This window comes from Coturnix japonica, chromosome 22 (genome assembly GCF_054131305.1).
Source record: "Coturnix japonica strain WE chromosome 22, WE-NBRP24, whole genome shotgun sequence".
Lineage (NCBI taxonomy): Eukaryota > Metazoa > Chordata > Aves > Galliformes > Phasianidae > Coturnix > Coturnix japonica.
In genome coordinates this window covers 9898623-9910423 of record NC_140684.1, presented here as the reverse complement: position 1 = coordinate 9910423, position 11801 = coordinate 9898623, and the positions used below count along the sequence as shown (strand labels likewise).

General features: G+C 45.3%; 2 protein-coding genes across 7 annotated transcripts in view; one reads left to right on the top strand and one right to left on the bottom strand.

The window, feature by feature from the left end:
• Positions 1 to 315: 315 nt before the first annotated feature.
• SBDS (SBDS ribosome maturation factor) lies at positions 316 to 4248 on the bottom strand. Of its 2 annotated transcripts, XM_015880808.3 has the most exons (5): positions 4093 to 4248; positions 3072 to 3201; positions 2461 to 2661; positions 2077 to 2241; positions 316 to 1754 (listed from the first exon to the last, which is right to left on the bottom strand). In XM_015880808.3, the coding sequence occupies exons 1-5, from the start codon at positions 4218 to 4220 to the stop codon at positions 1626 to 1628; spliced, it is 753 nt and encodes a 250-aa protein (XP_015736294.1). In that variant the 5' UTR covers positions 4221 to 4248; the 3' UTR covers positions 316 to 1625. The 2 variants fall into 2 exon arrangements, with proteins under 2 accessions (XP_015736294.1, XP_085377930.1); XM_085521804.1 differs by lacking the exon at positions 2461 to 2661.
• Positions 4213 to 11801, top strand: part of LOC107322608 (S-adenosyl-L-methionine-dependent tRNA 4-demethylwyosine synthase TYW1-like) — a 43898-nt gene continuing 36309 nt past the window's right edge. For 3 of the 5 annotated variants that reach the window (XM_015880804.3, XM_085521796.1, XM_085521795.1), the window contains exons 1-7: positions 4213 to 4369; positions 5369 to 5517; positions 5605 to 5745; positions 5997 to 6098; positions 6797 to 6991; positions 7302 to 7583; positions 8007 to 8129. In XM_015880804.3, coding sequence (XP_015736290.3) covers positions 4213 to 4369; positions 5369 to 5517; positions 5605 to 5745; positions 5997 to 6098; positions 6797 to 6991; positions 7302 to 7583; positions 8007 to 8129 — 1149 coding nt within the window. Of the gene's footprint in view, positions 4387 to 5368; positions 5518 to 5604; positions 5746 to 5996; positions 6099 to 6796; positions 6992 to 7301; positions 7584 to 8006; positions 8130 to 11801 lie in introns of all 5 variants that reach the window. The other 2 variants (XM_015880803.3, XM_015880802.3) reach the window with 2 other exon arrangements.

Genomic DNA, 11801 nt, shown 5'->3' with positions numbered 1-11801 from the left:
AATCCTGAATGTTTGATTTGTAGAAAAGGACACGTGGAAATTGACCTCCCAGCACCAAGCTCAGAAATCAGCTCAGATCACATTTCTGCAACCCAAGGTCCTCAACCTGCAGCCATCTGACTGCACTCAGTGCATAGAGAGCAATGAAGCTACAGAACTGTGGAATCAAATAAACCACCACAATGTTGGATGAGGTTTTTGCTCATCTCCTCCGCATCTGACATTTCAAATCCTTCTCTGGTTGACTTCAACTCTCCCCACATCAGCTTGAGAAAACTCACAACATCTGTCAGTGGTACAAAGGAAAAGGTCATGTGAAGAGTAGAAACCAGAGCTCTGTTTAATTGTCATATAAAAGGTAATTTACTCTAAAATTACGCAGCAAGGAATGAACACGAGACATATCCATCTGAAGCACAGATCCAGTGGTTGGCCAGCTTGCAAATCCCGATTTGCTGCATATTATCAGCATGGAAACAGGCACATGAATACCAAAGGCTCCTCTTAAACTCCTGCTGGCGTAGCCTCCAGACACCCAGGGGTATAAACCAGGCCTGTATTTTTATTATCTTTCCAGCTTCTGTCCTCTTCCCCTCTTGTTTGAGATGCCCAAGTTAAACTTGAAAGCATTCGTTCTGCACAGCTGAAACAAGCCTTAACAAAAGCAAGCAGAACTCTGTGCCTCGGGAACTGGCTGGAAATGCTGTGCTAGAAAGAAGCATAAAAAGCCACAGGATAAAGGATGGTTACCACGAGGGAATGAGGGCCCAACAAAAGCCTGTCTAGCACAATGGCCAAAGGCCACTGCCTGGCAGAGATCCGCTTCATTACATCCCATGAATGACAACAGCTCAGAAATGCAGCCTACGCCTTCAGCTTCCAAATGCACCAGGGACAGCTCCTATGCTATAACAAAAATAGTTATTTCTTTCTGTATCTGCAATACATAAATAGATGATAATTATTATTATCCTTATTTTTACCAATGTAGCTAAATATAATTTTATGAATAAATTATTTGGAGAACTTTTTTTTCTAAGCTAGCAAGTGCTGTTATACCCAGTGAAGGAAATATACAAGAATGGTCCTTTAAATTATTATGTAATTATTAAGCAGCCAATTATGGATGTCTACATCAGTTTTCATGCTGCCAAGAGATGAGCAGACGTGATCCACACTTTGCACTTGTCTGAAAGTGAGAATGTATCTCTCCTTCCCAAAGGTTTCTCTCCTCACATACAACACCCACCCCTCAGTGGCCCATGCAGTCTTCCACTCAACACTGACAACCCAAAGCAAAAGTGATTGGCACCGTATCAGTCAAACACTCTCCATCAGCAACCCTGAACATTCACCAAAGCTGAACTCACAATCAAGTCTTCACTCAATTCTCATTAGTGCAACTCTGACACAAAATGTTCCTACAGGCAAATCACCTGTAAACCAAGCAAGCGAAAGATGATTAAAAAACCACACTGCATGGAAAAATCCCAAAGGGTTAATGTGTCAGAAGGTATTTGGCAGCAAGAGGTTGGACAAAAACAAGAAGGCCAAACAGAAATGAGCGGCTAACGCCAGCTGTTAAACATCATTGATGTAGTTGTAGAGCTCCAGGAGGGTTTTCGTTATTCAAGCTTTTCGTCTCCTTCCTCCACATCTTTCAGACTGAGCACTTCCAGCGTTCCTTTCCCTTTGGTCTCAGACCGGATCAGCTCATCGATCTCTCTGAAGCAGCCCGGGTCAATAAGGCACACCTGAAATATTCCACAGATCATCAGTCAAGCAATAATATTTGATTCTCATCAACTTTTCAAGGCCTAATATTTAATTTTCCTTTAAAAATTGTTCTTGTTCAGTTCAGCATAATGACTGCTAAGAGAAACTACACTGTGTTTCTCCTCAACCCAAACCAACCTGCTCTGTGCAATAATGTCTACTTCCAATCTTTATGGTACAGAGGAGAACCACATCTCTGATACCTTTGCAGCTTATCTAAATGACTTCCCTACATTTATTTTACACTGCATAGATGTAGTCAAATCATGTGTGAAAGCCAAAATCTGCTTTATCACTTACAATTTCTAACTGGTCATGAAAGTCTTCATTCTCGATAACTTTAATTAGTGGCTTGAGCTTCTCTTTCAGTTTTTTCCCCTCCTTTATTGGAAGAATAAATCGTAACCTCATGTGAGCGCGTTCAATCTGCATGGTCTCCTTTAACTGTCTGATCACTTCCAGTGCCTACAAAGACATTCAGAAAAGAAGAAAGAACATTCAAACGCCACAGAGATCAAAACTTCTAATTTCCATCAGCATCAGAAGTTACTCATCATTCAGCTATCAGCCAGCTGACAAACCCTTTTGACAGCAGGGCTTTTTTATTCCTGTGAGAACATCCATAGCAAAATTTCACTTGAAGGCAACACCTGTGAGTGCAGGCTGATTTTAGAGAACACCAACCTGCTGCTTAGTGCTCTTGTTTGGTTTGACAGAGTAGTGAATATCCTTCATGGCCCTTTCTATAAGGATTACAGTGTATGGCCTCTTTGTCTCAGGGTTCACGCATTTGTCAGCCACAATAGTTGCAATGTCCCTGAACATCTGCTCCAGCTGCGTTTGTCGTTCTTTGTCTGATACCTGCAACTCCCCTTTCGATAGAATCTGTAGAGTTCATTAAAAATAAAGAGGTTAATCAATGCCACATATTAGCTAAAAAGCCCAATATACTTATACTTATATAGCCTTATACTCTCCAGGCTGAACAAGCCCAACTCCCTAAGCCTGTCTTCATAGGAACAGTGCTCCAGCCCTCTGAGTATCCTTGCAGCCCATCTCTGTCTGCACAGATCAGTACATAAAAGCAGCACACTATGCAGAATAATCAGAACTCTTATCAACAAGATAAATAAATTTAACACTACAAGGAGCTGCCTTGAGCTTTCTGCCCATTTTTGAACAAATTCTATGAAAGCCTTTTAGTATCAAACCAGCCCACCAGGTCAGCCTGCCATCTACATCTCCAAGCTTCTATAAACCTTTTCACTATGTATTGCAAAACATGCAGAACCTACCACTTTACAGATTTCTGTTTGGTCATCCGTTCCAAACGCCCGGACCAGGTCTTCCTTCTTTGCCACTTGGCCTTTGGAAACATTGACAAACACCGTGTGGGTCTGCAGGACCTCGTCAATATCCTTCTCCCTAGTAAAGGACAGCGGTGTTAGAAAGGGCTGTGGGGTGAAATGAACCCTATTGCCAAGGGCTGAGTCAGAGCAGCTGGGTGGAGGCAGTATGGAGAAACTGAGGCACTCCCTGGGCTCCTTCAGCTCCACATCTGTGTCCTGCAGATCCTCCTTCTGCAAACTGGGGGCCTTCTCCATAGAATCACAGAATGAACTGGGTTAGAAGGGACCTCAAGGATCATGTAGTTCCAACCCCCCTGCCTGGCAGGGCCACCAAATATATACATTTACTAGATCAGGTTGCCCAGGAGACCCCATAGATCCCCATAGACCCCATAGATCCCCATAGAGACCCCATAGATCCCCATAGAGACCCCATAGACCCCACAGATCCCAACAGAGACCCCATAGATCAGGTTGCCCATGGCCCCGTCCAACCTGGTCTTGAACACCTCCATGGACGGGGCATCCACAGCCTCCCTGGGCAGCCTGTTCCAGGGCCTCACCACTCTCCTAGTGAAGAAGAGTCCCACAGACCCTCCCTCTGCAAACTGGGGGCCTTATTCCCTCACATTAAAGTCCCACAGGGGACCTCTCCCCTACAGACGGCCCCATGGAGGCCTCCCTCCCTCACAGTCAACCCAACGGGGGCCTCCTCCTCCCTTAAACCCTAACCCACACCCTCTATGTCACATCCAGCCCTCAGCACGGGCTCTCCCTTCCCCTCAACTCCCCGTTGCCTCCCTTTACACCCTGTTCTGCACAGTCTCACCCCATAGAGCCGCTCCTCCCCATTCACATTCACACAGGCCCCACCGAGGCCTCCCCCTCCCCAAGTCCCACCACAGCCCCACAACTAGGCCCCACCGAGTCCTGCCCCCATTCCCATCCAGGCCTGCAGGGCACTCACGCTCCGCTTCGCCATCCCATGACTTTATTACGGTAACACGCGATCTCGAAGCGCTTCCCGGCTCGCCGTGCCCTCACCACGGCCACGTTAGTGAGGCGGATCTGGTTGGTGGGGGTGAAGATGGACATGGCGGCGGATCTGCCGGGCTGCCCCCCCTCGTTACGCACTGTGCCTAGGATCTTCCCATTGGTTTTTCTCTACGTAATTTCCGCCCTATTGTGCACGGAAAAAGCCGTCCGGGGGGAAAAAGGAGCTGCAGGGCCGGAAGGGGATGGAGGTGGCACATGGCGGGCGGTGGGTGCTCGGGGTGGAGGGTCGGGTAGTTAATTGGGGGCTGTGGGGTCGGGTGTTTTGATGGGGGTTATGAGGTGCTGGGGGGGAGGGCAGAGGGTTTAACCCTCAGTGCGGTAATTAGAGGCTGCCTGACCCTCAGTGGGGGTGTAGCTGTGGGTATAGAGACTCCTCAGTGGGTTAACGGGTGTGTTCTGGTGGGTGGAACGGGAATGGCTGTTATTGGGGTACAGATTTAATGGGCACAGTGATTGGGAACGGGAGGGACCCGGCTGGGATCCTCATCCAGCGATACGAGGGGGAAATGATGGTGTTTGCATCCAGCTGCTGGGAAATACTCCATCTCTGAGCATGGGGGAGCTCCACGGGTCCCGTCTGACCCCTACAGTTCTGTGGCTCAAGTCAGTTTATATCATTCTCAATGGCTGTAAATTAAACCTCACTGTGATGTACAACTCTGGGAGAACACAGTCTGAATCCAGATTTCAGTCTGTTTTTGAAGCTCTGTACCAACCCTGTTAGAAGCAGCACAGTGTCGTGCATGTACAAGGTCTCGGTTCTGTATCAAGCTCTATTGGGCTGATTTCCTCCCTTGGAGCATCATTTCCTATCTGCAGAGATCTATGTTTGTTGGTTCTGGGTGAAGTGAAGGCCATTAAACTCCAGCTGATGTTTCTTAGGGATGTTTTAGGCAGTAGCACTGCGTGAGTGTTTTCTGCTTTTCTTTGGATCAGAACCGGCCCTAGATCAGAAAAGTGCTGTGTTTCCATATGGGAGCCTAAAACATGAGCTTGGGTATGTAGATGGAACTGCATATGCACTGCTGAGAACGTGGAGGTCTGTGTTTCAATAGTAATGTTGTCTTCAGCTGAGAGCTGTTTTTTTGCAGAGCCTGAGAGCATAAGAATGTGGGTGTAGTGTGGTTTTCTTGTTCTGATTTCCTTCTGAAGGAATCTGCTTCTGCTACATTTGTGATTTCTTCCAGGTTTAGATGTCTCAATGGATACGTGGAGCTTTCTCTACACTTGCCTGGTGTCCTTATGGCTGTACAGGTTTTACATCTATTCTGTTACTGCTTTTGGGATCGGCCTTTGGATTGCTATTCAGTTCTTCACTACCAAAGCCAGGAGGAAGGTGAGGGAGTTCTTAAGTACATTCTTAAGAAGAACCCAAAATCTGTGTGTGGAAAAGAGACACAATGCTTTTTTTTTGTTTCCTTAGGATGAAAATTCCAATGGGAATCTATCATCATCTGAGCTAGTAGAAGACAAAGCAGTCAATGGATATGCTGCTCTGCAGACAAAGGAGGTCTATGTCGCTGGGGTGAAGATTTTCTATGGGTCTCAGACTGGCACAGCAAAGGTATAAGTTACTACTTTATCCACACGCCTGAAGTTGAGATTCCAGTGTGTTACTTGCCTTGTAAACACTGAGCTATGAAAGTTTATTGGAAAGCTCATTAGAAAATAGCGCATGATGTGAAAGCTGTGGTGCAGTGTCCAATTTTCGAGTGTCTGCACTGTAAGAAATCTTATGACTGGGCACATGGAGGTTCCTTGGCGTTTGCTGTAGCTGGGTTTGTCATTGATAATTTTCTACCTTTAACTTCTTAGAGATTCGCAGAGGATTTGGCTGAAGCTGTTACTTGCTTTAATTTGCCCGTGGAAGTCATTAGCATGGGAGACTATGATCCTGATGATTGTCTAGCAGAGGAGGTAGGTACTTTAATACAAGGTTTTCTGGAGATTGTCAAGGCTCTTTTCCTCTTGGGGTTTCTCTTGTAGTCCTGGAAGTCCCCAGAGCTACTTGGTTTGACTATATTCAATGTAGGAAAGCACGGCTCATCAGTCCTCAGCACTGATCTTGAAAGTTACTGTAAAACATCGTGTAGAATATGCTGATACAGAGCCTGATTTTGTGTGAGCTGGTTCTGTGGCTCTGACAGGGGTACACCTGGGGAAAGACTGAACACCAGAATGAATGGATTGTGATGCCTCCATCACCTTCAGAGCCTGAAGTAAGAAAATTCCTTGGAGACATATTTATATTGAGCAATCCTTGATCGATTTTTCACCTGTAAATATTGATAGCTGCCTCTTGAATCTGTGGGAGGTGATATCACTGCAAGAGTTTGTTCAAGAAGCTGTTGATTGGGTAGGGGAGGTGGACGTCAGAATTTGCTGTCGTGTTTTTGTTGATATTTCTTGGCTGATTTTGGGAGGCTCTGCATAGAGGATGGGCACTCACCATTGTTGAGATTACTACCCTGTAGCATTTCCAATCCACTTAACAAAAAACCCCATGTCTTCTGACTCCTTCCAGTTCTCTGTGTGTTGTTAGAGTTTGTCTTGATGTAAAGTGCTTTGAAAACCACAGTGATCTTTCCTATCCTGTTCTCTTTATTATACAACAGACAACCAGCAGGAACATCTGTGTGTTCCTGGTGGCTACGTACACAGATGGGCAGCCAACTGAGAGCGCAGCCTGGTTCTGCAAGTGGTTGGAAGAGACTTCAAATGACTTTCGCTTTGGCAAAACGTATTTGAAGGGCCTGAGATACGCTGTGTTTGGCTTGGGAAACTCAGTTTATGTTGAACATTACAACATGGTGAGTATATTCGCATTACCTTTCTATTCTGCTCCTCTGAATGGCTAAATCTTCCTAACTACAGTAACACTGAGTAGCACCAGTGAGTGGTTGGGGTCAGAGATGTTTACAATGAAAGCCTGAGGGTGTGTAGTGGGGATTAGACTGACCTGTGTCCACAATCTGAGTCAGCAGGTGATGGGGAGTCCAGAAATCCCTGCTTTGCCATCCTGCAGCCCCTGTAGCTCACCAGTTCTGTTGTCTTTGCTTTCTTAATTGCACGTTTTCACTTGATCTTCATTCAGTTTCTCTAATTTCCATCCCATCCCAGGTTGGAAGAAACATTGACAGGTGGCTGTGGATGCTCAGTGCCAGGCGTATCATGACTCGTGCTGAGGGGGACTGCAATGTGGTACAGAGCAAGCATGGCAGCATTGAGGCTGACTTTGATGCCTGGAAAACCAAGTTCCTCAGTCGTCTCCAGGCCCTCTGCAGAGGGGAAAAGAAGCCCTGCAGTGGGAAGTGCAAGAAGGGGAAGTGCAAATCTCAAGGGAAGCAGAGTAAGGAGAGTTCAAATAATGAACGTGGAGCACCAGAGTTTGAGAACACTGAGGTAGAGCTGAAATCTGTGGGTTCTTATTTCTGGTGTGGTGCATATTGAAGTGCTATTTGACTTTTTCCTCCTGTCCCATGGGCCAGAGAAGTGCTGTGAGGGGCTTAGGCTTGATCCTTCTTTAGTATGGAATAGAGAGGGGAGATGGGTATGAGATGGGGGTTAGTGGACAAAGTAATCCAAAAAGAGGGACCAGTGGTTAGTGCAGATCTGACTGAGTGGCTCTGTGGCTCATGTGGTCTGCATACTACTGAACAGCTAGAAATAAGGGCATCTCCTCTTGTACAAGTTATTGGCAGCCTACAGCATATTTCTCATTAGTCTTTATGAGTGTTAATTGTTTTCACTGGTTAGTGTGAGTGAAGTTTATTCTGTTTATCACAGCAGATATGTTCCTGTTCTTTCCTCTGGTCACTTACACAGGCTGAAGAATTGTTTGAAACCACCAGTGAGGAGGAAGCTGATGCTGAGGAAGCTGGAGGCGCAGATTCTGTTGTTGATGTTGAAGATCTCGGCAAAATCATGAACCACATGAAGAAAGCCAAGGTACTGCTATTATAGCAATTGCAGAGCTGCCAGGTCTTTGTTATTGATTAAAATATTGCCTGCTGGATTAAAACCTGCAGAGTCTAGTTAAACATGAACTGTTTGCAAACCTGTCCCAGAAAAGAACGTGCTTGGAAGTATGTTGCATTTAGTTGTTTGCTAACTGGCTTTGACTTGTTCGCTGAGCAAATGCTGCAGCATAACCCATTGCTCTCAGGCTGAGGGAAATGACTTCCCTGGTGAATATCAAATGTCTGAATGTACAACTCTGCCACTGTTATCTGTGTCTAAACACAAATCCCGTTATTATACTTGGCTGAAATGTAGGTGTGTGTAGTGCTGATATGTCATGGCAAGAGAGTGGAGTGCCAACAGTACACGTACTGTATTCTCATCTCAACAAACCTGCAATTTACCTTTCTTGCCTTGCACAACTCTACAGTATGGATTTCTCATTGCTTTCCTGAAACCTTGCCAGCCTGAGCCAAGGTTACGCAGCTGGACTGTAGCAAGGCAAACCTGGGGTCACAGCAAGCTGAAGGCTTAGGAGGAAAGACAGCTAGCACGGGAGTACTGGGATCTCTGATCCTTAGTCTGTAGAGTGGGAGGAAGGTAAACCCTACTGCTTGCCTTCAAGTCTGATTTAATGCATAGCTCTGCTAAGCTTGGGGTTAGTCACCCTGCTGGGTGAGAGCTTCCATCCCTGAATAGCAGAACATTGTCTTACCTGCTGTGGTTTGCAAAGGGGAAAAAATGAAGTGTGTTTTTCATTTGTTGATGGGGAAAGGGTCTACATTGCTCACAGTAATCGTGCTGTGAGGTGGTGCTTCTCCTGTGTGTGCTCACCACTAGAGGTCAGTGACAAAAAGGGAACTGTGTTTTCTGTAGCAGCAGGAATGAGAGATGATTTGAGACGGGCAGTTCTGTGAAAATTTAGGCCTTGAGTTCTCACTGTCTGATTAAAAATACACTTCTGGTTTCATGTTGCTGTAACCTGAGCAGGTAACGGAGAAACAGACTTCAGTGATGACTTCAGTGTAAGTCTTCAGCCCTCTTGGACAGGTGTGTTGTTTCCAGAGTGACAGCAGTGTACAGCTGGGTGAATATTTCATGAGGGAGCCTGACCTGGTGGCTATCCATTGCATTAGATGGGAGAAAGAATGACTTTGTCTTGGTGGTGAATCTCCTGGGGAATGTATTCATTTGCCAGCAGGTTTATGTGAACACTTGAATTGTAAAAAAAGATCCCACAGGTGATGTTATTTACTCTAATGAAAATAAATGCTGAAGACTTGATACAAAGGAGCAGGAAGATCTGTTTCTGTGGAAGTAATTCATTGCGATGGGGCATTTTGCTCCCAGGCTGGGAGACACAGTTCTTTAAATGCAATGCATTGTTGGCTTTCTTAAGTTCCCCTCACTCCAGTAGCCATGAATTCGTGCAATGAGAGGTTCCTTTTTTCAGCTGAGTTGTGTTGTCCCTTTTGGTCACTTATTCTTTCTCAGAGTGTTGACTGGTGTGAAATCATTCTGACATTCTTTCCCTTTACACCGATGTCATCCATTCCTGCAGTAATCTTTGCCTATAAAGGCAAGTGCTCTGGGTTTCTGTATCTGCATTACCTGTATAGGAGCCAGTGAGTTCAAATGTGGGTATCCCAGGATTATATTACACTTCAGGAGTTGGCAGAAGGAGATATCAAAGGGAAATCATTCAAATATATTTGAATATATATTTAGTATAAAGGGAAACTTCTGTGTAGTTGCGGTACTGTCCTACTAAGCTGTTGATGCACCCCTGAAATATGCTTATCAGTGCAATGTGAAATCTAATGGGTGTGTTTGTGGCCTGCCAGACTGCAATTAATCACAGGGAAACCATTTCTTAATGTAGATTATCTCCCACAGCTGGGAGATGGCGATAAACTGGAAAGGCAGATCAATGTAGACCAGTTCCCAGGGAATTAAATGGCTTTTTTAACCTTCATATTTATAAACTGCTGCATGAGGAGTAATAATAATCTAATGTTTTTGGATGGGCTGTGGAGTAATCAAATGGGCAGGTTTTGTTGGCACAGTTCAGTGATGAATGTTCCTGTTTTCTAAAACAAAGCTTAATGATTCTGATAGTCACATTCTGAGCATAAATACAAAGGAGGGGGGGGGCTTCCATCCCTGAAATCTGGCCCAGGGACATTTCACCTTATCCACTTCCTTTAAGACATTCTTCTTTGTGTCTTAATATATTGTAATTCTCCATGTTAGGCAAACAAAAGTGATTTTGAGGCTTAACTTTACCTTGTAAATCCTGGGAGTACCTGGTGGAAAAGGGAGGAAAAGTGCTGTAAAGGTTACCTCTGCCTGGGCAGCCTTTGGCATGCAGTGTGATACTGTCTTTCCCTGATGAGCCTCTGTAAAGAGCTTTGAGGTCTATGAATAAAGAGCCTTATTTCTGAGCTGGTTGGTAGACCCCATACCCCTTGCTGCTCTTTAGTCTGTTGTAAATTAGTCAATAAATGGGTAGTGAGGCAAAGCTGTTAGATATCAAGATGTAAAACAGGCTGGAAGTTTGAAGTCCCCCTGAGTATTGAGCTTCCTCTTTATTTGCAGCCTTTTCTGTTCTCTGTCCATTGCTGGAGGTGATCAGGCTTTGCCTTGCAGCAGCCCAGCCCATCTGCTTACCATTTCCCACAAACTTTCTGCTCTGTTTCTTGAGGTATTTCTTTCTTCTGCATTTTCTGAGGTTCTTGCCAGACAAATAACGCAGCTGAAATCCACAAATCAATGCACAGAATGATTATCTGCTGATGGAAAGGAGCAGGGAGGAGGTGCCTTATTGGTGTTGCTGCTGTATCCAAGGAGTGACGAGCACAAGGATGGCCTGGAGCACAGCATCTGCTGCCAAAGGAATGTGTTTGAGTAAGGTGTTAGGTCCTATGTGTGCATCTGTGTTCTCCTAGATGAGCTCCACAGTGTGCACAGACTGCTTAGGTGTGTGCCAAACCGTGCTGTGGATTTTTCTGCTAATAGCATGGCTAAACTTTTGCATGGGGAAAGCTTCATCCTTTTGGCTACTGGTACAGGCAGAGCTGCTATAGCTCCAGAGTGGGCAGCCTGGGTCTGTGTTTGTGTTGGCAAATATCTGTGTGTGGAGGGTTGTTGTAACCCAGCTGTCACCGTGATTGGGGATGGAGTGCCAAACAGCTCCTAACTTTGGAAAGTGGGACTTTGCTCATGAAGGATGCTGAGCAGGGCTTTGGGTGTCAGGTCTATATTTTCTTACAGTTAATGAAGATTAATTATGGTGGAAACCAAGCAATTTCCGTTTGGGTTTAATCAAGTATTCTTTAGAAGATTATAATTACAATAATCTTGTGTCCTTTGATCTAATAGTCCTGAAAAGCTGGCTAATGCAAATAATTGAACAGATTATAGGCCGGAACTGTTAATTGAGTACTTGGAAGACTTGCATATGGCCCCTATTTGGGGATGTAGCAGAAGTGCAAATAGGACCTTTCCTTGCTGCTCTGCAGTTCGCTGATCACAGGCTCACATGCAGTTTTGGGCCAAGTGACCTTCTTGAGATGGGAGCTGTGCCTGGGGCTCTCACTAAGGGGCCATGTAGTGTCTGGGTTATGTGAAAGATGGGTGTAGACACAAAAGGTTCTTTCC

What these genes read in the sequence shown, in the direction of transcription:
- SBDS (XM_015880808.3), bottom strand. Translation starts at nt 4,220, where the DNA reads ATGTCCATCTTCACCCCCACCAACCAGATCCGCCTCACTAACGTGGCC. An exon ending in ATGGGATGGCGAAGCGGAGC is followed by an intron (nt 3,202 to 4,092) that starts GTGAGTGCCCTG and finishes GTCCTTTACTAG; the next exon opens with GGAGAAGGATATTGACGAGG. An exon ending in AAACAGAAATCTGTAAAGTG is followed by an intron (nt 2,662 to 3,071) that starts GTAGGTTCTGCA and finishes TGAACTCTACAG; the next exon opens with ATTCTATCGAAAGGGGAGTT.